This window comes from Rissa tridactyla, chromosome 19, assembly GCF_028500815.1.
Source record: "Rissa tridactyla isolate bRisTri1 chromosome 19, bRisTri1.patW.cur.20221130, whole genome shotgun sequence".
NCBI classification, from domain to species: Eukaryota; Metazoa; Chordata; class Aves; order Charadriiformes; family Laridae; genus Rissa; species Rissa tridactyla.
Window position 1 is genome coordinate 2451476 of NC_071484.1, and position 26732 is coordinate 2478207.

A 26732-nucleotide genomic window follows, 5' to 3' on the forward strand; every position below is an offset into this window, starting at 1 on the left:
TTCTTGGCCAACCAATTTTATTATTCAAGTCCAAAGATAAAGCGGTTGGATACTCACACTCGCAGCAGCTGGTTCAACAGGAGGCACAACCCTTTGATCGGGTGCTGAAAGCAGGCGACGGAGAAGGTGCTGCCTGGAGCGCACCTCGCCAGCGAACACGGCGGCCAGAGCACAAAGCAGCACAGGAGCGAGGCACCCCGGTTCCTCCTGCACCCCCGAAAGCGCTGCAGGGCCTCCTTCATTCTCAGTTTACAGAAATTAAGTGTTCTGTCACAAAACCAGCTGGAAACAGCAGGTAACGAGCCCTTTGGAGGCAGGAGAGCATTCAGCCCCTACAGGCAGCTCCCACTTGCAGCTGCACCCGCTGAGAGCAACTGGCCTGTGAACTCAGCGCACCCCAATCGCCTACAGCCGCTGCGCCTGCGGTAATGCACCCGCCCTGGCAACCGCCGCAGAAATAACAGTCGACATTCACCCACACGAAACATCGGGGAGCACCATTTTCCAGCTACCGGCATCAAGTCTTAAAACAGCGTAAGGCCTTGACCGATTCGCCACCGCTCAAATCAGCACGGCCTTTCCCCTGCCGAGAGCCCGTGGGTGGTGCAGTCTCGTAGCTGCAACTCATCTATATTTCATCGCGTTTCCTTGCTGCAGAGCAGCACTCGCCCTCGCTGAGCTCAGCTCCGAACCCTGCGCTCTCAGCTCAGCCAGAACGAAGACATAGTGTTGTTCTGGGCAGCATAAATACATGTATTTGCAAATACATTTTTCAAGGCTAGTGTAAATAAATTCACGTTCGCCCTGCAGCAGCATGTGCTTAATTACAGGCCAGAAAGGGGCTCGGCGATGTTCTCACATCGGAACACACCGTCGCTGCAAACCAAGGCCGGTGGGAGGACGCGGCCAGCATGGAAGCTGTCTCCAACATCTTGTTTTGCTTTGCTTGAAGTGGTTAGAAGTAAAAAAGAAAAAAACAAACCCGATCAATTTAAAACACGGACATAATCACTTCACCGTTCTTTGGTACAGACACTGGCCACAATAACCGACTGGGACATTTGGCAGCACAAGCACATGGCACGCTTCGAGTTTAGGAGGTGCTTCAAATTTCTTTTTTGCTATTTAAACAAAAAAAAAAAAAAAAAGGAAAAAAAAAAAAGGAAACGTTTCCAAAGAACCACTCGCCAGCCACGTGCCCAGAATTTCTGCTGCTTTTTAAACACACACCCTATTCTTAATTTTAACCCTTGACAGTCCAACTGCAAAACCCCAGCTATCGCTTCCGCTCGCCTTTTTGTGTCCTTTTCTTCTCCTTTTCCTTCCGCTCCTGCTTGGCCAGCTTATCCTTCTCGCGCTGGAGCTTATCTTGCTCTTTTTTCTTCTGGAACTCATCTCGCAGCAGCTCCCGTTCCAGCTTCCTGGCATTCAAGACATCCTCCACGTTGGTGTTTCGGAACAGCGCTGGCGGAATGTTAAGGGCAGGCAACGCTCTGGCTGAAGCCACGCAGCTTCTGCTCTGCAGTCGGATTTCGGAGCTCAAAACTAGACACCGCCTTTATTCCGCCTCCCCCTTCACACTCCCGCTTCGGCTCCCTCCCCAAGCAGGTAAGGAGTTTGGGAATGGAGAAAGAAAAAGGAATCTGTTTTTACAAATAGAAAAGAAGGACACGGAGCTGTTGGAGCAGGGCTGGAGGAGGCCCCGGAGATGCTGGGAGGGCTGGAGCCCCTCTGCTGTGGGGACAGGCTGAGAGCGCTGGGGGGGTTCAGCCTGGGGAAGAGAAGGCTCCGGGGAGACCTTGGAGCCCCTTCCAGTCCCTAAAGGGGCTCCAGGAAAGCTGGGGAGGGACTCTGGATCAGGGAGGGGAGCCATGGGACGAGGGGGAAGGGTTTAAACTAGAGCAGGGCGGGTTAGATCAGCCATTAGGAAGAAGTTCTTTCCACTGAGGGTGGTGAGACACTGGCCCAGGTTGCCCAGAGAGGGGGTGGAGGCCCCATCCCTGGAGACATTCAAGGCCAGGCTGGATGAGGCTCTGAGCGACCTGATCTAGTTACAGATGTCCCTGCCCACTGCAGGGGGTTGGACTAGATGGCCTTTTCACAGTACTTTTGTTTCAGTTGCACTTTTAATAATTCCTGAACATGATTTACCTCTCTGGACACCAGTTAACATTAAGCTGAAGTTCTGGGAGAATTATCTGTAATAGCATGTTCTGTGAAGCTTCTGAGAGGGTGGAAGAGGGAAGGAAGGAATGGAGGAGAGAAAAAGAGAACAACGGGATCAGTCTCGGCTGTGCACGTGGGGCCGGGAGCAGATGGACTTCTAACCGGCATTACGAGCAAGGTCAGGTTACATGGAAAGAAAAAAGAACCACCAAACTTAAAAGGTGCCCTAAAGAAACAGGGAGTACCAACACGGATACGGAAGGCTGGGAAACTCACCAAAAAGCCTGGGTCACTGAGAATTCGAAGGATACATTTTTCCGATCCAATATTTACTGCGGTCGCAATCGATCCATCCTGTTCATCCTCGCCAGTGAGACAATTAAGGAAATACGGACACCAGTAATGAACAATGACACTAACCTCAAAACATGTCAAATAACAACTTTATCAAGCCATAAGGAAGAAGCTAAAAACTAACGCAGGCAACGGAGGCATAGGCGAGCACAAAGCGCGTGTTCAGCACCCTCCTGCTGCTTGAGCGCAGGTACGATTCCCTCCTCTTCAACTTTGCTCTTCAAGGAAGAGCTTGTTCTTCAGCACGAGGAGGAGGTAACTGTAACTCTCCCACTCTAAAGAGGATCTTTTCAGCAGATTTCTCGTCAGAAAGCAAGCAAGAGGTGAAATACATTAGCTACCGTGCACAGAGTTACCGGGAGGTGATTCACTCCTCTTCTGCAACGCACCTGGGCTGGGCAAGCCCCAGCCAGCCGAGCACGCCTCGGTGGGGAGTGCGGAAAGGGCAGAGAAACGCACTCGAAGGAGCATCTGCTCACGGCACTCCACGAACTAGGAGCGTCCATGCTTTTGAAAAGATTGAAAAGTTTCTCCAAGTCTCCCCACTAGGCACTGCCAAGCTGGAAAGGCGTTTTGGGAGATTTTTAATAAATACTGTCCTTCAAAGCACTGAATCTTGACTGGGTCAGGAAAAGGATATTCCTCCTCATCCGTCACATTGGCATACTGGGCCAGGAGAGCAGCTTTCCTTTGCTTCTCTTCCTGGGAGACCTCCTTCGGCTTCACCACAATCCTGGCCTGCTTCTCCATCATGCTGGCGATGGCCTGGAGCTCATCTGGCAAGAAGAGTCAGAGCATCGGTCAGTCCCTGCAGCCACCGCAGCAAAGTCCCAGCTGGCAGATGCCACACGCTGCTGCTTCCTACATCCACAGTCCCCAACAGGCACCATCCCACTGTCACAGGCTGCAGATGTCACTGGGGACAAGTGCGCCGAGGTAAAGGGAGGCATCTCACCCCAAAATACCCCCCACTCTCCTGCCAAGAGCCCTCTCAAAGGTCAGCAGTGGTGCCGTCAGCACACAGCGCAGCAAGCCGGCCGGCTTGGGAGTTCCATCTGAGGACTGCGGGAGCAGGAGCTGCTGAGGAGCCACCAAGGCGGCGGCTCAGGCCAGCGCGGCATCCGATGGGGGATGTGACACCGGCCTCTCCTCGCAGGAGGAGTTGCCCTGTGCTGCGCGCAGCCACAATCAGACGCTATTTTTTCCAGGAGCAAGGGAGGTTTCACAATGAGACTTTGAAATCACTAAGACTCTCGCTAATGAAAATCCATTTTACTCCAAATTACATTATCTTCTGCTTAAAAGAGGCTAAGTTCATTTAACCACGTACTTAAATAGAAATTCTGAAAACCCAAAGTGACAGATTGGTTTAACGCTCTTTCTCTTCTACCTAGCTAGGGAACGAACCACTGATTCACCTTTTAACATTGGAGTTCTGCTGCCCCTTTCTTAAAACGATATTGGGGTTTTGACAGCCAACTTTTTTTAGTTTGTTAGTCACTTATCCTCGGGATTCTATTATTCTAAGTAGCTATTGACTTCGTTGGGGATCTATCCTTTTATGGAACCTCAGTGAAATAATTAAATCCTTGCATTTCTAACAACCTAGGCACAAACTGCTGCCTTCTTTCCGTGACAAGTAAGAAAACTCCCTGGGGGTCACCGATGGTAGGAGCAGGAGTCCAGCCGCAGCTCCGGCAATTCCAATTACTTGTCCCCAAAAGATGGATTTAGTGTATTTAATGCAGAGAAGAGCATAACTTTTCCCTGTCCCCAGCCAAAGGCACGGTTAGGCCAAGGACAGGCTTCAGGGAATTTTTGGGGAAAGCCGCTGGACTGCTGCGTGCTTCTATAAAGAGGAGGTGAGTGGTATTTGTGAGCTGCTGAGGTCTGGGCAAGAAAAGCGCTACATAAACACAGGCCTCACGGTAAGGGCTCACTATTTCTAGAATGGCATCGGTCAGTGACAATATTCCGTGTGCAACCAGAACCAACAAAAAAACGCAAAGCAAACAAAAAGCAGGATTTAGCCAAAAGGGATGTTACATTGTCTCGGGCTACGGTTAGGCCTCTGCAGATGGAAGATTAGTAATTGATCCATGCAGTATGCTTAAACCAGCAAAATCTTTCCAGCACTATGACTTCATTGTGCTCCAGAGCTCTACTCAACGACCAGAACAAGCCTCCCCGATGAGCAAGCACAAGACGAAGCTCTTGGCTTCCGAGCCGACAGCTGAGGACGAGGGGTGAATTCAGAGAGTACAAAGAAACGGTGGGGCTACACCCGTGACTGGGAAAGGAGCAGCATCACTATAGCAGCAGCCCCACAGAGCTTCCCCCCCCACAAGCATTTACGGAAAAAAAAGGACAGTTTTAAGAGAAGATTTTGAAAGAGGAAAAGAAAGATGCTTTCCTGATGTGTCCTGGGACCTTCTCCTGGGGCAAGGGGCAGCAGAAGGGGCAGCACCGCTCTCACGGGTGCGGTTTAGTAGTATAGAAACACTTGCTTTCCAACCTAGCGTCAACTGGAGTAGCATGGGCATTTTATACCCTAACAACTGCGCTAGCTGCCATCGCTCCATCGTTAGCATTTGACAGAGGGAAAGCCCAAGTGTTTTGCGAAAGGAAATTTTAAAAATCCTACAGAAAAAAAAAAAATAAACGAGCTCTTCCTCTGCAGGATCATGAACCCAACGAGCAGCAGAATGCGAGGGGACAGCCAGAAGTGAAACTACTCATTTTATATTTCAAGACAAAACAGCGAATAAGCAGCAATGGCAACAAGAAACACGTCAGATCTGCAAACGTATCAGCAGCGTTGGTTTTAACTCCTAACGGGACCAACACACAGTCCTCATCTTGGCAAGGCCCTGCAAATTACTCATACCCCGAGGAAAGGCACAGCGAGCAGCGACACTACCTTCTTTTTTCTCTTTGGCGTCAACAATCTGAGATTCAGACCACTTCTCCACTACTTCCCTGCAAACATCATTTAAGAGATCTTCTTCCTAGTAAGGGAAAAGAGACTTCTCAGTCTTGGAACAAAGTTGGTCTGCTTTAAACAAGCATGAATCAAATATGAAAAGCACCAGCTGCAAAGAATCTGAACACCCAGCAATAAGCTCACAGCTTTGCACATGAAATCTCGTTAAATTCACACTCAGGACTTTGGTTAATCTGGGAAGATACCAGTCACGCGATGCACTTACTTGTTGACACAGCTCAGACCTAGAGACAGCCTTGACCCGTCACACAAACACACAAGGTGTCAAGGCTGCAGTCCAACAGCTCCGCAGCGTGCCAGGCGATGCCGTATCACCCCAGTGGTTTCCTTTTCCCGAGGGAGAGCTCTAACAACGCACACTGGTTCCAGAGCGGCAGGTTCTCTAGGTGCAACAGCCCTACGAACGCTGAAGAAAGGCAGTCGAGGTATCTTCACTCTAGAAATCCCACCTTTCCTATTGAGTAAGGCTGCGGAGAAGCTACCCAAAGGCCACCTCCGATGGCCAATCTCACTAAAGCAGATAGAGTAGACCAGATACACCTAGGCAGGGCCAGTAGGGAGCTGAAACCACTTTGGTGGTACTGATAGACCATCTCCTCCCACCAACAGGGATATTCTTGTCTCCCTTGACCTGCCTGGAGCATTGCCCACGATCCAGAGGTGTCAGTGGAATGCATTCACGCTGTTCTTTGCCGCTTTAAAACACAGGGAGAACGGAAACACACCCAACCAGCAACGGGACGGCATTCCCACCACCAGATCCTTCACTTGTGGAGTCCCACCATGACGAGCTCTCTCCCCAGTGTCTACGTACAGCTTCTCAGGGGACTGATCAACACCGGAATTCAAGTTCCGGCAGTAGACAGGTGACACGCTACTCTACCACATCTCAGCAAACGCAGCGACAGCGTGAGTTCAATAGCCCCATATGTGAGTTCAGGTTACAGAAGCTGAATCCAGGCAAGAAACACGACCCTGATAAGAGAGAAAGGCATTTTGAAGAGTTACAGCCAGGAGCATGTCACTGGGAAGACGTATGGGTACGATGGGCAGGAAGTTTCAATATTTTTTTTATTTACTTTGCTCATTAACACTAAATCAGGTTTGCCCATAGCTTGAGAGAGGCAGAGGGGCTCGAGGAGAGCTGATATCAAACAGAAACAAGCCGGCCAGGGACACCTGAGGAACAAGCCAGCTGAGACTGAGACGTCCCCCTCCCCTGCACCTTGGCACTGCAGGTGTTGATGCTCAGGCTCGATCCGGCACTGCCTGCAAATCCCTGCGGTCATCCTGCTCTGCTGGGGCAGCAGCGCTGCACCCAAACAGGGACAAACCAGGCAGCAAAGCCACAGTGACCTCTTATAGAGCTGTTCTGCTAGCCCTGACTATCGCCTGCCCTGCCTATGCCAAAAGCTACCTCTGAGAGACAGAAAATCTGATAAACTGCCTAGAAAATAATTTCTCATAAAGGTGTATAAGAACCAGACCTCTGCCCTCTGCCTCTTTGCCCACCTTTCACAGCCAGGTGTGCAGTAATTGGCATTTCAAAGACAAGCACAGGCTTCACACCAAAGAGACACCAGGTTCCTGATCCTCATCTTGAAAACTTAGGCACTAGGTACCTAGAAAAAGCACTTTCGAGCTCCAGGACAGATTGTCACTGAAAACATTACTCACCCAGCAGAGCAAAGCTCAACTGCACAGGAGACAGCAAAACCAGGTGGGTTCTCCACAACTGTGGGAATGATGAGGAGGGAAAGACATCCACAAAAATCTCTCCACCTTTTGCTCCAATACAAATACAGAGCAACTCGGAATAAAGTCCTCCCACCCCGAGCCTACAAGAGCTAAGCACAAAATTCCACACGTAACGGGCAGACGGCAGAACCGACACACAGCAATACTGTCACACAGAGCGGCCAAGCACAGTTCAGGGCCGTATACATGACAGAATAAGCTCCCCAGGCTGGGGAGGAGACGCTACAAGGACAAGCACGCGGGATATTCAAGGCTGTGAGAGGAGGTGACCTGCAAACAGAGAAACCGCAGACGGACAAAGGGTTTGCGATTCCCACTGATATCAGACTCTATTTTAAGAAGTCACCATGCCTTTAACCTGAGCAGATCCAGAGGACAGGATGATGCTGCTAAGACGAGATACAAGAACAGGTGGTTCAGATCTGGAAGAACCCACCGACCCCACTCCCCCCAGGAGATGACACAGCAACAGGTGCTGGATGAGCAGAGCAGCCTCGAGGACGATGTGCACGGAAACACAATTTCAAGTGCCAGTGAGAGGAACCCTTTTAGCTCTCAGAGACACAGCTGAGTCATGAAAAGATAATGAAAACCCGCATGGTTCAAGGACAGAGAAGACATGAAGGTTTTTAAGGGCCAGAAACACTCGCAGTAAAAGGATCGATGGATGGGCTCCCTGGGCGCGCGGAATACTGGCCTACTGGAATCAAGGCTGGCAAAACTTCGAGCAACTTAAGCCAGGAGAGAAGGCTGGGAGAGACATATTCCCTGGACGCCTGGTTTCAGTGTGTGGAAGGAATAAAATCAGGCAAGTGATGACAGAGGAATGGCAGTAAGTGGGAACGAAAGTGAACGGCAGAAGAGTAACAATGATGGCAGAGAGCTGCGCAACCTCTGAGTGAGGGTTTGAGCAATAAGAAACAACCAGGTATTTGTGTATCGGTGGAGACAGGCCTACGAGGGGAAAACACAGACGTGAAAAGTTGTAGCGATCCCAGAAACAGGATGAAAAAACAGCCCTGGAGCCGGAGAATCAATCCTTGCATCCCGAAAGGATAGCTCACGTGTAAGAGCAAACACTAGTAACAGCGGCGGAGTTCAGAGAGCTGAGGGTGCAGCAACCGAGTATCTTCATCCAGCATTCCCCACACAAAGAGGAAACGATGTTGTTTCAGAGGTTAGGAAATACAGACAAAAATTAGCTGTAGAAAATACAAGTGATCGGGCATCTGTCTGGTTTGAAGAGAAGTGGTGAACAGAAACAGATCTTGGTTCTAAGTTTCTTGATTTGAGATTGTTACATCTTAATAAACTCAGAGAACTAATGAACGACATTGTCAGGATTGAGGAACCACGGACATGAGCGCAGAGGTCGCCTGAAATTTATTTTTTGTGAGGGCTGTCAAAAACAAACAAAAAAATGGCCTGGAATTTGTGAATGGAAGAAAGAGAAAAGCCTTGGCAAGAAAGGCCCCAAATTAACCAAATAAAAGACTGTTTCAAAAGTCAATACAGAATCACAGAATCTTCAGAGTTGGAAGGGACCTCTAGAGATCATCTAGTCCAACTCCCCTGCCAAAGCAGGATCGCCCAGAGCACATCACTCAGTGCTGCATCCAGGCGAGTCTTGAAAATCTCCAGAGGAGGGGACTCCACACCCTCCCTGGGCAGCCTGTTCCAGTGCTCTGTCACCCTCACCCTAAAGAAGTTTTTCCGTGTATTTGAACGGAACTTCCTATGTTCCAGCTTGTGCCCATTGCCCCTCGTCCTGTCACTGGGAACCATTGAAAAGAGTCTGGCACCATCCTCCTTCAACCCACCCTTTAGATACTTGTAAGCCAAGAAATAAGCATAGAGTCTACAAAAAAAGAAAAAAATGCGCTGACTAAAAACAGTAATTAAAAAGTTGGAGGGTTCAAGAGGCAAAAAGGTGCTACAAGAATTGCAGAAAAATCAAACTGAGTTCAAACCTGCAAGTGAAGCCAAAGTCAGCTGCGACCGTGACACAAAAAAGAAAACGAAGAGAAGAAATGGGGCTGTGGTGCAGCACGTACAGGCCAAAGACAGCCCAGAGCTCCGTGAACGTGAAAACCTCACACCAGTTCTCACACTGGGCAGAGGCACAAGAGGAGGGTAACTCAGCACTAAAGAGGAAAGGGGAAAGACCCGCCCGTAACGCAGCCCACCGCCGGGCAGGGGATGGCCACCGCGCTACGTCCCTCCGGAGCCCGGCTCGTGAGTCTGCAGCTGCCGTGGCCGAGGATCCGACACGGGCTCTGCCTTTGGTGATGAAATGAAGCAAGTCTGGTAATTACAGGCAAGTTAATTAACCTCAGCTATTTCAGAACAGCATTTTCCAAAGATGTTTTCCTCTGCCCCTAACGCCAGCAGGACGCACTATTTGCTTCTCTGACTATTTTAGGCACAAAGCCACACTGGCACAGGGACGTTTCTTCTAGAAACCACCTTACTGCCGGTGCCCCGGCGGTGGAGGGGAGAAGGGACAGTGGAGGAGTGAAGACGTGCTCCATCTTTTAGGAAAACCAATTTGAAACAGCACGCAGTCAGTGAATGGAAGGAATTACATGATATAGTTACCTGTGATAACAAAAAGCTCATGGTAATGACCAAGTCCCTTTGGGTTTTGCGCTCCTGTGTGCTTTTGGAGGAAATCAGTGATTGCCATTGAGCTGCACGCACTCGCTATTTAACATTTTACACTACGAAAAATCTATACAGCATCCTGAGATACAGATATTGTATAAATCGTACAGCCCCCAAAGGAGATGACTATTGAAGAGAAATTCTTTTCTGCCCTCTCCTAACTCTCTCCCAGAGATTATTTTCGGGGGGGGGCAGAGGCAACACTGCCCACCCCCGAGAGCTCCAGCCCCTGCCCACGGGCGCTGCACCGCGGTTATCTCTGTCCCAGCCGGGAGACGGACCCTGCTCCCGCCTGATCCGAGGGATCCTCGAAGACAACACCGTGCTGTGAGGAACGAGACCTGCCGGAGCCTGTCTAACCATCTAACACAGCCACCGCTGGGCCGCTCTGAAGGATCTGTCGTTAAAAATCACTTCTTAAAACGCATTTAGGCACTACCCAGCTCGCAGGCTGAACCCTGCAGCCTCCGCACAAATACAAAGCGACCCTTTCCTCCCCCCACCGAACGGCCACGCTCCACAGCGGCTGCCCGAGTTTCCGATCGCCCTCAAAACCGGCACCAAAGAAAACCCCAACTAACGAAAAACCCCAATTAAACTCCGAGCACCTGCAGGGCCCAGAGAGGCCCCCAGAGGTGCTGCCCCCGCCCCGGGGAGGGCTGTTATCCACCCCCATGCTTCAGGGAAGCGCTGCCCGCCCGTCCCCCTCGCCAACCCCACACGGAGCCTCCGGGTCCAGCGAGGCCGCGGCCGCCCGTTCCCTCCGGCGAGGCCCATCCGGTGAGAGGAGCCCCCCGGCCCGGCCCTCACCAGGCAGGCGGCCAGGACGCCGCGCAGCGCCTCCAGCCGCTCCTCGTCGCTCTCCTCCCCGCGGAGCAGCCCCTCGATGTAGGCGCCGTAGACGGCGCGGTCGAGGCCCAGCGCCTCCAGCCGCACCGCCAGCCAGGCCGCGAAACCGCCCGCCGCCTCCCCGCCGGGCGCCGCCATCTTGGAGCCGCGCCGCCCACACCGCGCATGCGCGCGCCACTGCCCGCGGGAACCGGCAGGGGACGCGACGGTGGCCGCAGAGGACAAACTTGTGGCGGGGCCGGCTGGGGAGCGGCGGCGCCGGAGGGACCGACCCCTCCGTGCACGCGGTCCGGGAGCGGCCGTGCCCGGCGGGGCGGTTGCCGGTGTCCGGGAGCTCCTTCACCTCAGGGGCGACGAACGCGCCGCGCCGCCTATCGCGGAGGGGGGAGGCGTGTCCCTGCGCGGCCGCCGTAGCGCCGCCGCCGTTAGGGGCGGGGCGGGAGTTTAAACTGCCGCTGCGGCGGGGGCGGTGTCTGCCCCCCCTCAGGACGCCATGTCGGGCCCAGCAGCCACCTGGCCGTTCCGCGGGAAGTCCTTCTACCTCGACCTGGCCGGCGGGCGGGGAGCGCGGGAGCTGGCGGCCGTCATCGGGCGGCTCGGCGGGGTGAGGCGGGCCCGCCGCTCTTCTCCCTCGGTTTCTTTCTCTGCTCTGGTTTTTAACGGTTTCCGCATTTTCTTGGGTTGTTCCGTCTGTGCTCGGCGCTGGCGAGGCCCCACCTCGAGTGCTGTGTTCGGGTTTGGGCCCCTCGCTACACTGAGGGGCTGGAGCGTGTCCGGAGAAGGGCGACGGAGCTGGTGAGGGGTCTGGAGCATAAGCCTTGTGAGGAGCGGCTGAGGGAGCTGGGGGTGTTCAGCCTGGAGAAGAGGAGGCTGAGGGGAGACCTTCTCGCTCTCTACAGCTCCCTGAAAGGAGGGGGTAGCCAGGGGGGGTCGGGCTCTTCTCCCAAGGAACAGGCGATGGGATGAGAGGAGACGGCCTCAAGTTGCGCCAGGGGAAGTTTAGGATGGATATTAGGAAAAACTTCTTCACTGAAAGGTTTATCAAGCATTGGAACAGGCTGTCCAGGGAAGGGGCAGAATCACTATCCCTGGAGGTGTTTAAAAGCTGGGCAGACACGGTGCTGAGGGACATGGTTCAGCCTGGAGAAGAGAAGGCTCCGGGGAGACCTATAGCCCCTTCCAGTATCTGAAGGGGGCCTACATGACAGCCAGAGAGGGACTTTTTCAAGGTCATGTAGTGATAGGATGAGGGGGAACGGTTTTAAAGCAAAAGAGGGGAGATTTAGATGAGATCTGAGGAAGAAATTCTTTGCTGTGAGGGCGGTGAGCCCCTGGCCCAGGTTGCCCAGAGAAGCTGTGGCTGCCCCATCCCTGGAGGGGTTCAAGGCCAGGTTGGACGGGGCTTGGGGCAACCTGGGCTGGTGGGAGGTGTCCCTGCCCAGGGCAGGGGGTGGCACTGGGTGGGCTTTAAGGTCCCTTCCAACCCAAACCAGTCTGTGATTCTGTGGTTTAGTGGTGGTTTTGTCAGTGTTAGGTTATTGGTTGGACTCAATGATCTTAAAGGTCCCTTCCACCCTAGATGATTCTATGATTCGGTGCGATAATGCATCTGCCTGGCTCTCCTTCCTGGTCCCCGCTGGGCCTCCCCTCACCACCGGGGAGCCGCTTGGGGAAGGAGGACGCCATCCATTGCCCGCCACTGCCCTCGCCCTGCTGCTGGCTCTGCCCAGGCCCCTCACGGGTCGTTGGGCAGCGCGGTCCTGCTTGTGACCAGCTGCTACAGACACTGCTTGCTTCTACCTTCCTGGTGGTGGCAACTGGTTCCCTGGTTGTGGCAGCATCTTCTGGGTGGTGGTAGCTGGTTGCTCGACCATGGGAGCACCTTCCAGTCGGTGGTAACTGGTTGGCTGGCAATGGGAGTGCCTTCCAGTCAGGGGTAACCGGTTGCTTGGTCCTGGGAGCACGTTCCAGTAGATAGCAACTGGTTGCCTGGATATGGGGGCACCTCCTGGGTGGTGGTAACTGGTTGTATGGTGACGGGAGCATTTCCCAGTAGGTGCTAATAGGTTGCCCAGTGATGGGAGCACCTTCCAGTCAGTGATAACTGGGTGCCTGGTCGTGGGGAGCACCTTCAAGGTGGTGGTGACTGGTTGCCTGGCTCCCCCTCATCCCCCCACAACAGCCTGTGGCAGCTTATCTTTTTAGGAAAGTTGTGGGAGTTCCAAATGTTTCCTGGAATTCAAAATAGGGTAAAGTAGGGTAATGGCCCTGCCAAGCCTCCTTTGTCATGTAGCTGTGTGCTTTTTCCATGGGTGGATTCATTCGTGACCTCTCCAGATTCCCTTGCTCACCAATTCCATATATCCTCTCCTGAAACCCTTCAGAAAGTAGCACTGCTTCAGTCACCTGGGCCGGAACGGAGGACAGGGCTTGTGCCCAGCAGCTGGTCGTTCATCTGTTTCATCTTTCAGTTTCCTTATGACTCTTAAGTACAATTTTGTCCTAATAGTTGTTGCTCTTTGTTTTCAGACTGTTTAATCTCTCTCTGTTTGAGGCACCTCAAAATCTCCTTACATCCTCCAATGCTACATGCAGGTGTAAAAATCTTAATTTAGTTCTTGCTGTTGTATCTCTGCCGCCAGGATCCTGTGTTGGCTGTAGAGACACGTGGGGAAGCTGGCTTGCACTTATTTCCCTGGTTTTTTTAATCACACCCTCATGCTGAACTTGCTGATATCTTTCTGTCCTCCCCTGGATGTGCCGTCAGCACTCGGGGACGCTCTCCTTCTCATAGAGTCTCTTATTTAGCTGTGCGTCTTCAAGTCTGAGAACCGCTTGCTCTCAGCGGTCAGTTATTTGTCCGTGTAGCTGCTGCAGTACTTGGAAATAATTTTAGCCTTTTGACTGTCCTGTTTGGCTTCTTGCCAAACACTATCTCAGGTCACTACCCCCGCTGAAACGTGGTCCAGGAGTGGAGTTCTCATTTGCTCCTGTGGAGATACCGAATTCAACTGCAGCATGGCCACCGTCTGTAAAACAGCTCTTCAATAGTAATATCCAAACCCAGGTCCTGTGTGTTGTTCAGGACCAAGTTAAGGGCATCTTGTGGCCTTGGACTTGCATGTGGTATCTTGAACTGAACCTTGACGTAGGAGTGGTAACACCCTGGAGTGTTATTTGGACAGGGAGATTTTGCTTTATTCTTTTCTGTGCTTGCAGCCTCCTTGATCTCCCGCAACGCAGGGCAGCCTGCAGTGGCACTTGTGGCACTTCACACAGGTGCGTCCAGGATCTCCATCCACAGGGATTCTGTCACGCAACAGAACCAGCTTGTTCAGCGGCCACGATTTCAGACTGCTGGGATTTTTGTCTTTCTGTGGGCTTCGTACCTGTGTGTTAGTGCCCTGGGACTGCCTTCTGCTGAGTTTCTGATCACCTTACTGTTAGTATCCCAAATGTTGTGTTTCTACCTCTTCCTCGGACTTCCAGCTTCTGTGCAAAGCATGTCTCTGTGTTTTGGCTTTCTGGGTCCCTACTGCCCTGTTTTATGGGGAGCTGCTTGTCCCAGCTGTTCACTTTCTACTTTATTTTGCTAAAATGTGTTCTGTTCTCCTGAGAACAGAGCTCTTCCACACTGATGCATGATGCCCAGGGCCTTTTTCTCGGCTATTGCTTTTTTTCTGAAACCATTGCTTAGAGAGTGGATAATGGTAGACAGTGTCATGGAAGTCTCAGTCTGAAGGTTCTGTTGATGATTTGCAGTGTGTCTCTAGGGCATGTGCTCTCTGTGCATTGTAGGATCTCCTCTCCTCGGAGACAGCAGTCAGGAATGGAAGAAGGAACTACTTGTAGAGATGAGTTCTTTCAGCAGCCCCTTAACTGCGTGTGGGGCTAAGCTAAAGGCAGTAGTTCTTGTTTAGCAGGACTCTTCCAGCTCAGAGCTGAACTGTTTCAGAGCTGCTCTGTTCTGTCTCTTGCTGCAGGTGACCGAAAGCTTCCTAAGCAAAGAAGTCAGCTACGTGGTTTCCAGCAACAAAGAAGCTAAACGAAACAGAGCCAGGCCTCGGACTGAGAAACAGAGCAACGTAACTTCAGAAGATGCAAAATCCACGAGCCCAGTGCCTTCTACCTCCAAAGGGAACCATCCCAGACCTCACCAGAAGCCATCAGACACTGTAAGATCTATAAAGGTTTAGGCCACCTCAAAGTTTGGCCCAAGGGATCTATAGAATAGAACCCAAGACCGGTGTTGGAAGGTAAAGTTGTTCCTGCTCTGAGCAAACACATTGAGTGGGGTTTTTTCCCCCTGGTCTGGCTGTTCACATTCATAACCATGTTCCTTGTATCTGCGCATCATTGTCCGCTCAAACGTGCATGTCACAGCTTTGAGCTGGTAAACAAGGATGTCTGCTCAAATGGCAGAGGAAATAGAGGGCTTGGCTGGCTTCCCAACAGAACAGGCCATCGTCCTGATGCAGAGGTGTGCCTAGAAAAGCCAGGGAAATGTAGCCAATACAAAACCATTGCAGGCTCTGGATGCGTGCTCACAGACACAGGTAGGGCAAGGCCATTGTAGCTGGGGAGGAGATCTATGAGGGCAGCTTGCAAGAAGGTATTTCTCTGGGTCCTATTCACCATGTCAGACCTGGGCTTTCTGGTCAGTAGTCCTTGTGGCCAAAGCTCCGATGTCCTGCGTTGAACGCTGGTGTCCACTGGAAGCTGTGACTGTGGGGAGAGCCCCCGAGTTGACGCCACAGGCATCACTGCCAGCTGGATCTGGGCTGCCTGCAGGTGGGAAGCCTGGGCTGATATCAGGGGTTTCAGTCAGTGTTTGTTCCCCCTGGTCTTGCTCACAACGCTGCCCATTTGTATTACAAAGAGCTTAACCTATTTGCTGAAATCGTTGGCTTACAAATGCAACTCTGCTCCCAGGAAGGGCTAGCAAGGACGTTCCTAACCCCCGCCAGCCTGTTGGGATGTGGCAGGCAGCGTTTCCAAGCTAAGTTGCTGCTTCCTCTTGGCTTGCTCTGGGGTATTCACTGCTGTTCAGTAAAAGCCAAGCCTTGGCTGAACAGCTGCTTAGTGTAGACCTAATGGGTGCCTCTGCGGTTTGCGTTCTTTGGAAATGCTCAGTCCTGCTGTCTTTGAGATGAAATCTTGGCCAGACTTCCCTCCCCAGCAGAGCGCGGGTATCACTAGAAATCGTTTTTACTGGACGGCCACGCTGTCCTCAGCTTGCTGCTGCCTGGTAGCATTTTGCTTTAACGAAGTACTTGGCTTCTTTCTCTGCAGGCCCTGATCAGCAGGGGAAAGGAACTGCTGCAGAAGGCCATGAAGAATCAGGTGAGCAGCGTGTGGATGGGCTTTTCTCTAGCTGGGTGTGTTCAAAGTACTGCTGAGCCGTGCAGAACCAGTGCCAGCCACTTCTCCAGAGCCCCTGCCTGCTGAAGAGAGCAGATTCTGGGGCTGCTAAAGGTATGAAGCCGTTGCCTGTGGCTCTGCAGAATATTATGCGGTGCTTCTGGGCACTGCTCTTCACGGACCTGTGTCATCCGTCCGTGTGAAGTACTTCTAAGGCCTGTCCCAGCAATCTGGGTGCCCAGCACAAGAGCACCATTAACGCAAGGACCCGTTGTTAGATGAATTTTTAGCCTAGAAAGAGCTAAAGCAATATAGCTGGGGCAAAAGGCTCCCCTGCAGTCCTTTCACTGATATCACAAGTGGCCAAAAGAATCTCAATGCCCATTTAGAGGCTCATGCAATAGCAGGGATTAAAAATTTGACCTAGATGCTACTGTTAATTTGGGGTAGATAAAGCACGAGTTCGAACCTTTCCTGCTGTGCCCTGATTTTAATAACAGCTACGCGATGGTCTGTCAACTGGGCAACAGGAAAATCTCTCTAAACTAGATTTAGAGCTGCTTTGAGCTGTACCTTGCCAAACCTCTCTGTTTGTACAGGACACCTGCAGTGGCAGCAGTATCCTCGCCAACGCTCGCCTGTGGGGAGTCCAGATCTTGCACGTGGACGGTATCCTTCTCTGTAGGCTGAAACTTAGCTGTTGGTAATTAGTGATTATTTATTTTTTTTTGAGACAGGTGGAGCAGAAGTGATGTAGTGAGTGTGGTACAGGAGAAGGAAGAAATTGCGAGCAGTACCCAGTACTGCCTGATGCCATCCTGGCCGTGGCTGGTCTGCCCTTCAAAAACCAGATTAACTTGCATGTATAGAACATGCTACTGTCACGTTTACAATAGCAAACGCTGAGTATATTGTAATATACTGAAGCTGTAATATTAGAAAATGATAATAGCTTGGTCAGTGCATTAATTTGTTCCAAAAAGACCATTTTTACTAATTGACCTGGAAGTACAGATTGTGATAATGGCAGGATTTGGTGGTTTTTAATTAGGAAGAGCTGATGTTTGAGGACCTGTGCTGGAAGGCGCTTCCTGTCTCAGTGATGAATGGGGAGGGGGTGACGGGAAAGACAGATGGTAAAACTCTGATTCTAATAATAGGTCTGGAGTAAAAGGTTCCTGAGTGTCCAATGACAGTGACATACAGCCGTGGCTGAGCCTGTCTGGATGCGTGATGGAGGCAGCTGCTGCTCCCACAGGTTCCTGAGCAGCCGGCTCTGCTGAGCCGCGGCGGTGTTGCAGGGCTGTCAGGGCTTCCAAATGTCAGGGTCTGGTCTGCATGCTGCAAGATTCCTAACAGTGTCTTGTTTCTGCAGCCAGCCTCCAGCTCTGCTAAAGAGCAAAACGGGGTGCCATCCCTCGAAGCACTCTTTCTTGGCTTCTTCTTGGGCAAATTACCTGCGTAGTCGTGATGCTCTGCCAGGTGATGGCGGGCTCAGGTGCTACGTGCTTTTCCCCGGTGCGGTGGGGGAGTTAGGCTGGTGCTGCAGTCGGTGGAGGGGAACAGCTCCCCTTCTCTTGTTGAGCTATGGCTCTTTGACGTCCCACCTGTGCAGAAATGTTGTTGTACGCTCAGCAGCTGCTGCGTGCCATCGCGGAAGCAAGGAAACGGTGCCAGAAGACAGAGGTAACTGACCTAACTCCGGCCCAATGTGAGGTGCTCAGGATCCTTCCATAGCTCTAAGCAATCCTTCTAGCTCCTCTAGGGCTAACGGGCTAGGAAGCGGGGTGATCTCCTAGGGTTTCATCCAACGTCGGACAATCTGCTGCGGCAGTTTATTGATGGAGATGTCAGAATTCAAAGAACTTTTCCTTTTATAAAGTGGGGGTAAAAACAGATGAGAACGAGGCAGCTGCTACTTATCAACCTTATCTGTAGCACAGCTGATTTTGATTTCTGAGGGACAAAGGGTAAAACAAAGATCGTATGCGGCTGGTACGCTGACTTTCCGAAGTATTCCTTAGTGCATTGGAGAGGTCAGTGTGAAGGTAGGGCATAAGATCAGAGAGTATATTGTATTTAAAGTTACTCTAGGTAACTTGGGAGACAAAATATCAGGGGGAGGTGATAGTTTCTGATGCAGGAGCTCTGAAGTGGTGGGTGAGACTGCTGTAATCTCGCTTTGCTGCTCCGGGATCAGTAATTACAGTTCTGCCTATGCTGGCTCCCATACTAAATATGTCACTTTTTCCTATAGGCAAAATGCCCTGCATCCGGATCAAGAATTTGCAAAGGTAGGCCCCGAAGTTGTGCTCCTGTTTACACTCAGATGCGGAGCCGCTTGAAGAAGCGTTGTTTTGAATTGGAAAATCCATCTGAAACTTCAGCAATCCAAAATATGCCAACTGTGAAAGCAGTTTCTCTTGAATGGGTTTCGTAACTCCTTGTCTGAGTCGAGCTGCAGCCTCCTAATACAGCTGAGCACGTTGTGCCTTTGATTTCAGGCAGTGCTTTTAAAAATCCCATAAACCGTTTGCAGCGCAGCTCCCAGAGTCCCGAGGCACCTGAGGACTGTGCTGCTGGCACTGCGCGTTGAATCCACTGGCTCAAACGAAGTTTTGAAGAATAATGCATCCTACAGAGGAGAGCATGTTCCTCGCAACCCACTCACTTCTGTTAGCCTGAAATGTACTGCTGAGACACCAATCTAGGGATAACGCTTCCAAAGGGGGAGGGAGGGAGGGGGGAAGAAAAAAAACACCCAGGTTCTCATCTGCGATTAGACAAGAGCCAATTGTGGTACTGACATTGGCACCAGTGATGTAAGTTAATTTGTGATTTGTTTGACTTTGCTTGTCGGAGAGGGAACACTCAGTAATATCTCAGCACAGACTCCAACCTGGATTCTGCGTGTGACGCTTGGAAGATTATTTCCCAATTCATGGGGGAAAAGGTCGAGAAAAAAAAGGCTGGAAAAGCTGTCGGATAAGGCAGATTGTCTGCTGCAAGCTCAGAGCTCTCTGTTGTGGCACACTCTGAACCCTGCCTGGGGACTTGTGGTGACAGCTGAACCGTTTGTCACCGTTCAGCACTCTGCCACGGGAGCTCGGGGCCTGTGCACCAGTCTGAGTTTTATCTGGGGCCCTAAACACAGCCTTGCTTTCAGAAGTGCTAAGCATTTGTCACCGTTTACTTGGAAAAATTGATCCTGCACTTAAATAGCTACTTCAGTGACGTAACAGCACATTTGATGCAAGCTCGGGGTGAGGCTGGAGGAGCTAACTGGTGAGGATGGGCGGACTCGGCCTTTCTGGAGCGTGAGGTTAAAATTTCTTTGGAGAAAATAGTACTGAGCGCCGGGATCACAGGAAAACAAAACACCTCGCCCTTCAGAGGCAATGAGGGAGGCACGAGAGGTTTGGTTTCAGGGTCAGGCAGACGCCCTGTGGGAGTACCTTGGTGTTCATTTGTTTCTTAACCGATCTGTACTCAGATTTCCAGGCTGAGTGTAATGTTATCACTCGCGAGTTGAACATACTTGCGAGGCAGAAGGGACCTGGTAGCCTCTTCTCCCAGCCTGGCTCTGAAAACTTTTCCCTGAACGCACCGCTGAGGCTTTCTTTTGCTCCCCTAATACACATTATGCCTCTGTAGGAAGTATAGCTGCTGTTTTGCCCTCCTCGGGGACCAAGCGAAGGCCAGATACTGCTCTTCAGCAGTGTTCTCGTGCCAGGTTTGGCTATGCAGCATGTTGGTTTGTCTCCAGCAGCTCTTACTGCTTTGACTTAACCGTCCTGCCCTGAGCCATTCTGAACTCTGAGCTGTTGTGTAAAGGTAAAGGGAGAAAAAGGCGCTGGCAGCGTTGCTGCGGAGCTCTCTGCTTGTGCAGCTGATGCTGCGATTGGTTTCTTATAAACTCGTCTCTTGTGCTTGGAGGCGTGTTGCGTTGAGGACGTGTGACAGTTTTTTAGGATTCAGGTCAGAATTGGAAGCTTGGGGTTAGGCCGCTGGTAACGAGAATGAGTAGACGCTAAAGATGCAAAGGGCTTTAGCTGGATGGCCTTTCAAAGGTGAAAAGAGTTGGGCTGCCAGTAGGGTGACCCTACTGGATACTCTGGAGGTGAGGGCTGTTGTAGATTACCCAAAGAGCTGGTTTGGCCGCGCTTAGCCATCGCTTGGCATTCACAGATGTCAGAAATACTGGTGAGCTTGGCTCCGCAGCCCAGTTCTGCGGGGGAATGAATGAATAAGGGGGGAATTTGGTCAGAGCAACCTCTAACCAGCTTTCTTTCTAGCAGGAAAATTGAAGCCCCCTTTTCTGAAGGTTGAAGACCAGAGCAGGTAAATGAGATTTTTCTAAACATCACAGCCAAACTATGTTAAAACCTCAGGGGCTTCCAGGGAGGGAATCCTTTACTTGTTTTATTTGCACGTGGGGCAGTGGATATTCTGTCCACAAGGCAGAGCATGGCTTCTCTGAAGACCCTGTTACACACTGGGACGTTGACCCTCTCCTAGAGGGAGGCAAATGGAGTTTAGAGAAACAATCTAGGTGGCTCGTATGTCAGGGGGGAAAAAAGGTGTTAAACGAGACTTGACAACAGAGTTTACTTCCTTGCTCGGATTCCGATTGTGATCCTCGGCAGGTCACTTAATCTGCTTGAGCCCTCTGAAATGAGGGAAGAGATTGAAGCACCGGAGGTCAGGGCCTGTAACTTGACTACAGCATCCAGCACACGGGGATCTGATCTCAGTGGTGTTTCTAACAACTCTGTAACTCTAACGGTATCCAGAGTGCTAATTAATCATTCCGAAGACAACATTTATGGCAGCTGCGGAGTCAAATATTAGGTTTTACACGCTGCGGGCAATAAAGGATGGAGAGAGAGAGATGTGGTCTGGGAACCCAAACCTTCCCGTGCTGCGGTGTAGCTGAAAAAGCTGCCCTGGCTGCTGCTGGTGCGCCTTGGGGCAAAGGTGGGTTTTGAGCGGAGCAGGCCAGCCTGCCTTCTGTCCAAAGCACGCCCCCATCGGTGCTGTTACTGGGAATCCGGTTTAGTACTTCCCGTGAGAAATGGGAAATCTCTGGAACAGCCAAGTGAAAGGACAGCCCTGGGCAGTGTCCCATCATAAAGGAGATAGCACCTTGAGACCCTCTGCGGGGGGGACAGCTCTCTGGCCATGCTGTCCCTGCCAGAATTCTGTTGTCCTGATCTGCTGCTTTCAGGCAATTCCGACCCTTCCATCACCAGTTCAAAACCTTTCCCGACCTGAACTTCCTGGCACCCAAAACCTCCAGCCCATTTGAGCCTCTGAAAAACATCTCGAATTTTTGCGGAGTCAGGTAGGTTGTAGCTCCTTCCGTGCAAGGTTTTAACCCAGCCCCTCTGCTGGCTGCTGCCCTGCTGGTTCCTGGGATTTGGAGAATCCCTTGTGTACTGGATGCGGGTGAAAGGAGCCCTGTTCTGGGTTAAACAGCTGTATCTGTTAAACAGGGAACCGCTGGAGAGGGGACAGCAAAGGGCTACCAAGGTGCTGAGGGGACTGGAACCCCTCTCTGATGGAGAAAGGCTGAGGGATTTGGGTCTCTTCAGTCTGGAAAAAAGACGGCTGAGGGGGGATCTTATCAACGCTGATAAATACTGAAAGGGGGGGTGTCAGGAGGATGGGGCCAGGCTCTTCTCAGTGGTGCCCGGGGACAGGACAAGGGGTAACGGGCACAAACTTGCCCCTGGGAAGTTCCATCTCAAGACGAGGAGGAACTTCTTTGCTGTGAGGGTGGCAGAGCCCTGGCACAGGCTGCCCAGAGAGGTGGGGGAGTCTCCGTCTCTGGAGACATTCCAACCCCGCCTGGCCGCGTTCCTGTGCCACCTGCTCTGGGTGACCCTGCTCTGGCCGGGGGTTGGAGGGGATGATCTCCAGAGGGCCCTGCCAACCCTGGCCATTCTGTGATTCCTTGCAGGGGTGCGGAAGGCTGTCCAATGCGCAGCAAGGGGGAGAAGAGCCCCCAATCCACACCCATCACTGTGCCAAAGAAAAAGAGAGGATTTTGTGAGTGCTGCCAAGAGACCTTTGAAGAGCTGCAGAAGGTAAAGGTCCCCTGGGACCTGGTTCCTTGCAAAAATTATGGGGGCCGCTCAGTGGCTTCATTAATCATTATATCTGTGCTCTGACCTCCTGGTCTGGGCAAACAGTGGTTTTGAAGATCGGAGCACGGCATGCTCATCTCTAGGGCCAGGACAGCCTCCAGGATCATCCTGTTATCTGGCCTGTAAGGTGGGAAGCCTGTTCCATGGCAGTTGGTGAGGGCTGGGGGCACAGGCTGATTAAAAAAGGTGCGAAGCGGTGGATTGGTTTGTTTTTTGGGTTTTTTTTTTTTTATCTCCTGGAAGATGCCAAACAATGTGCCTTTCAGAGCCCAGCCTTTAGCGATAGACAGTACGTATTTGGAGTCTGCGTTTTTACTAGCTGCTGGGGAAAGCTGTAGGCTGCTGTTAGATACAGCCACAACCTCCTCAGCAGCAGGTGTCTATGGGAACAGAATCCTCGCTGTGAGCAACCAGGGGTAACGGCCTTGCCTGTGTTTCCCAAATCTGCTTCCAAACAACAGCTCTGTCTGGTGAAAAGGCCGTTTGCCCTCTAAGCTGTTAGGCTGTGGGAAGTGGCTGTTACTAGAGATTTCCCTCTTGTGAAAGGATAAATGTTGCTAAAAGGGCCTCTGCCACCTTCCAGCACCTCCAGAGCCCCCGGCATAAGCGGTTTGCGCTGGACGACTCGCAGTACGCCCCTGTGGACCGTGTCATCTCGCAGCTCACCAACAGCTTTGTGGAGCAGTCAGCCACGTAAGTCTTTGTGAATCTGGTAACTCCTGGAGCCCAAAAGCGTCACGGTGCTGCCCAGCCTGCTCAGGGAGGACAAGGCCCCGGTCTCCATGCTGCTGTGGTACTGGTCGCTGGCTCACACCCTATGCCAGGGAATCGGTCGGCAGGGAGCAGGGGGCTGCAGCTGACTGCAGGACCAACCCGGCACCTGCCAGGCGAGGTTTAGACGAGCTGAGGGAGACGTTCTTGAGCTTCTGTGGCTTCTCTGCTTCAGGGAACTCCCTGTGGACTTCTAGTGCCTCTTAAACTAGAAAAGACAGCTGGGCTCATCTCTTCTCTCCCCATGTCTGAGGCAAACCCCGCTGCTCTGTAGCACTCCTGTGCCCAGACCTTGGGCGGCTGAGAGATCCCTCGTGCTGACGGTCTCCCCTGCCAGCAGCAGTATCGCTGTTAGAGCCTCAGCGGTCTAAAATTTCTTACCGCCTGCTAAGCAAGGGCTTCGAACATCCTGCACTGCAGAAACCGCTTCGTCTGGCTGGGGGGAAGGGTGTTGCTCGGCCTAGAGAGAGCAAGCGTTAACTGATGGTTCTTCTCAGGGTGCCGTGGTCCTGCCTGACAGATGAACGCTTGGTGCCTCAAGCACCAGTGACTGGAGGAATTGAGATTCTGACAGCAGAGCTGGGAAAGGAAAGGCAGCAGCCTGAGCACGGTACTGTGGAACCGTTAATTGATACGGAGCGTGATCATGGCCTGAAGACCAAGGGATGCTCCCCTTGCCTGCCCAGGGACGGGGTCAGTAATCCCAGAGAAGGAGGGGGGTTGTTGGGCGGCCCTGGGGGGCTGCTGGTTGGAGCTGGACTCACTGTAGGGGTCTGTGCTGTGCGTGGCTCCACGGAGGAGTCTGCGGTGGGGAAAACGGATTCGGGCTCGGCTCCTGACCCAGGCTGGGGGACTCACGCAGCAGCTGCTGATGTTGGAGAGGTGATTGCTTGTTCATCTGAACCTTGTAAACAGCAAACGCTTGGGTCTATCGACCATCGTCCGCAAACAGTGCCGGCCTCCAGGAAACGCCAGCTCTCCGGACAGAGCACCCAGGCGGGAAAGAAGCCCAGGCTGGAGCTGGGTGGTGGCCTCTCTCCACGCGAGCAGATGAGGCCCGTGGACGGTGGGGTGGGTGTGCAGGGTGCAGGACAGACGTCCAAGCCAGGCTTCGCCAGTGTGATGGAAGCTGGCGGCTTGCCCCTAAGCACAAAGCTCTCCAACAGACCTCGCAGCTCCCTTGGTTTGGGCCTGTGCCCACGCGGGAACCCTGGGGACCCACCATCCCAGCCGGGTCCCCTCGAAGCTGTGTCCGTGGGGTTTGATCCCGCAGAGGCTGCTGCAGCCAGCAGGGTCAGCGAGCCTGGCTGGAGCAGAGCGAACGTGAGCTCCCAAGGGAAGCAGTGCCGGGGGGAGAATGAAAACACACCCAGAAATGTGGATAGTCCTCATCTGGAGAGCACAATGAGGAAGACCAGCTGTCCTACTGGCCGCTTGCCCTCTCCAAAACCGCCTGTGGCTGAAGCCAGATGTTGCCGCTCGCTCTGTGTCAGAACAGCAGAAAAAATAGCACCCGAACTACCTGACCTCCCAGGCCACAGCAGAGAGCGGGCGCCATGCCCCAGGCTCCTCCAGCCTCTTCCACGTAACGCACAGGCTGGTCACGACTTCAGCAAAAGTTCTTCTGAGTCAGACTGGGATGACCAGCTCCTCTCCACACTAACGAGTGTCCGGGACAGCAGGATTCAGCCTGTGGACAGGGACTTGCTCCAAAGGACACATGTCAATGTGAGGGACAGTGGCTACGAGTCTCAGCTCTGCTCAGTCCTGAAGCAGAAGTCAGAGCTCACCTGGGCAGGCAAGGAGGACAAGAACTGCCGGAACTGCTACACGAAGACCGAAGGAGCCTCTTCCCCCATATTTGAGACCTTTTTTGGCAGCTGGACTAGTTAAATCCACCTCCTGGCTGTCCTCTGGGCCCTTAGTGGGAGCTGTGAAGTGGCTGGAAGGGGATTTAACAAGCCTCCCTGCTCCCCGTCAGGACCAGGAGGTGCAGCCGGGCGCCGGGGTGGGGACCCTCAGCTGCACGGTGGTCTCCAGACAACGCGAGCAGGTCTCCTCTTGGGAACTGACGGGTGATGCGGTGGTTTCACTGTCTTCGGCTCTGACAGGGGTGGGATCTTCCCTCCTCTCTGCTGGTAACGCTTAGGGCTGATAGCTTCCTCCTTCAACTCCTCACGGGGCTGCCGACAACATGGTCTGTCTCTGGAAGTATCTTCAGCGGGAACATGCTCTTTGTCCTTCCAGACTGAGAGCGTGGCCTGTTCCTCCTCGCACCCTTGGGGGCGCGGGGACGGTGGAGAGGAGGGAGATGTGTGTTCTTCACACGGCTTGGGGTTTTTGTGGATGTCTCTGAGTATTTACAGATGTTTGTAACTGGTACTAAGCTGGGGCTTTTTAGCAAATTTTTAATCTTTGAAATAAAATGGAAGATGAGATCCCGCTCTGCTCTTTGCTGGGTAAAACTTGTCTGGTGGCCTTAACTGCGGCCAGCTCGAAGTTGCGTGAAAGGTCCGTCAGTGGAGGCCAGGCGGTGACTGGACAGGAGCTTGCCTGGAAGGGGTCTGGGGGTGACGGGGGCCACCAGGCTGGGTCTGAGGCAGCGGTGGCTCTGGTCACATACTGTCACCCTCTCCATGTTTTTCCCTCGGCATGTGGCGGTGGGAAGCTGTTGTGGCCAGCACAGGGATGGCCGCAGGTACAGAGGGATGTGGAGAAGCCGGAGAGCAGTTGGTGGAGACCGTTGACCTCGCCTGGACACAGGGCCAAGGAGGGGAGACCAGGGCTGGGCTGGGTTTGTCTTGCTGGGAGGAGGCCAAGGGGTGTCTGAAAGCAGCCTGTGACTTCTTGAAGGGCACTTCCAAGCAGGATGGAGCCAACCTTTCAGTGGTGCCACATGTCCCAAGTTAGGGCTTCCGAGGGGCCGGTTGGGAAAAGGAAAAGCTCCCTGGACGGGAGCGCGGGTCAGCCTTGGGCCGGGCACCCGGAGCAGTGGGCTCTGTCTGTCCATGGAGGCTTTCAAGCCTTGAGCGAAGGACAACCATCCTTCTTCACTTGAGGCTTGAAGCCCTGAGCAGCTGGATGAGGTAGCCCTGCTGTGGGCTGGAGCCTGGGCTAGACACTTTAGAGGTTCCTCCTGAGCTAAATCATTCTCCAGTGCAACAGCCAGACGCTGGCTCTCCTTTCCCTAACGAAGACGCTAAACAGGTTCCAAGGGGCTGCGGGGCCTTGTCCTCCGCAGAGCCCCGTGCCTGGGGTGGGTCAGCTCCAGACTAATCCCTGGGAGAGAGGCAGGAGCAGGCTTGGTGCATCAACTGCCCCACATCTCGATGTCCCCTGGAGGGAGCGACCAGCTCTGTGCCCCTTGGGCAGCAAAGAGGGGTGGCCTGGCCAGCGGGGTGAGCCAGGAGTGGTGGATGTGACCAAACCTCAAGGTGCTCAGTTGTCCCCTGCAGAGACTGGGTTACCTGCTGGCAGCGCTCCTCCGTGGGGGAGGCCATGAGCTTCCCTGGGGTGTCAGCAGGGATGGTGTTGGGACATCAGCCGAGGGGTGAGGGTGGTTGCCCTTCTCCAAGCTTGGCCCTTCCCGGAGGGGAGGGGGACCCGTGGTTTTTGCCTGCCCCTCCGAACGTTGGCCAGTGACCTACGTCATGGGG

At 52.8% G+C, this 26732-nt stretch overlaps 2 protein-coding genes across 10 annotated transcripts; one reads left to right on the forward strand and one right to left on the reverse strand.

Annotated features, from left to right (window-relative positions):
- CCDC43 (coiled-coil domain containing 43) lies at nucleotides 1-11172 on the reverse strand. Of its 8 annotated transcripts, XM_054224552.1 has the most exons (6): nucleotides 10757-11166; nucleotides 5441-5528; nucleotides 3161-3296; nucleotides 2443-2536; nucleotides 1231-1519; nucleotides 1-945 (listed from the first exon to the last, which is right to left on the reverse strand). In XM_054224552.1, exons 1-5 carry the CDS (start codon nucleotides 10931-10933, stop codon nucleotides 1277-1279), a joined length of 738 nt encoding a protein of 245 aa, XP_054080527.1. In that variant the 5' UTR covers nucleotides 10934-11166; the 3' UTR covers nucleotides 1-945; nucleotides 1231-1276. The 8 variants fall into 8 exon arrangements, with proteins under 8 accessions (XP_054080527.1, XP_054080525.1, XP_054080529.1 ...); XM_054224550.1 differs by having other exon boundaries at nucleotides 1-1519; nucleotides 10757-11165; XM_054224554.1 differs by having other exon boundaries at nucleotides 1-1464; nucleotides 2478-2536; nucleotides 10757-11160.
- On the forward strand, nucleotides 11142-25514 carry DBF4B (DBF4 zinc finger B). Of its 2 annotated transcripts, none has more exons than XM_054224534.1 (11): nucleotides 11142-11399; nucleotides 14779-14970; nucleotides 16088-16138; nucleotides 16756-16825; nucleotides 17772-17842; nucleotides 18414-18450; nucleotides 20455-20497; nucleotides 21384-21500; nucleotides 22119-22245; nucleotides 22889-22998; nucleotides 23574-25514. In XM_054224534.1, exons 1-11 carry the CDS (start codon nucleotides 11289-11291, stop codon nucleotides 24967-24969), a joined length of 2325 nt encoding a protein of 774 aa, XP_054080509.1. In that variant the 5' UTR covers nucleotides 11142-11288; the 3' UTR covers nucleotides 24970-25514. The 2 variants fall into 2 exon arrangements, with proteins under 2 accessions (XP_054080509.1, XP_054080508.1); XM_054224533.1 differs by having other exon boundaries at nucleotides 11143-11399; nucleotides 20452-20497.
- Nucleotides 25515-26732: the final 1218 nt, after the last annotated feature.

Coding starts and splice junctions, on each gene's coding strand:
- CCDC43 (XM_054224549.1), bottom strand. CDS start 10,933: ATGGCGGCGCCCGGCGGGGAGGCGGCGGGCGGTTTCGCGGCCTGGCTG. Junction 3,297..5,440: donor CGCCAAAGAGAAAAAAGAAG/GTAGTGTCGCTG, acceptor TCTTCTTGCCAG/ATGAGCTCCAGGCCATCGCC. Junction 2,537..3,160: donor AATGTGACGGATGAGGAGGA/ATATCCTTTTCC, acceptor TAATTGTCTCAC/TGGCGAGGATGAACAGGATG.
- DBF4B (XM_054224533.1), top strand. CDS start 11,289: ATGTCGGGCCCAGCAGCCACCTGGCCGTTCCGCGGGAAGTCCTTCTAC. Junction 20,498..21,383: donor AAGGTTGAAGACCAGAGCAG/GTAAATGAGATT, acceptor TGCTGCTTTCAG/GCAATTCCGACCCTTCCATC. Junction 22,246..22,888: donor CCTTTGAAGAGCTGCAGAAG/GTAAAGGTCCCC, acceptor GCCACCTTCCAG/CACCTCCAGAGCCCCCGGCA.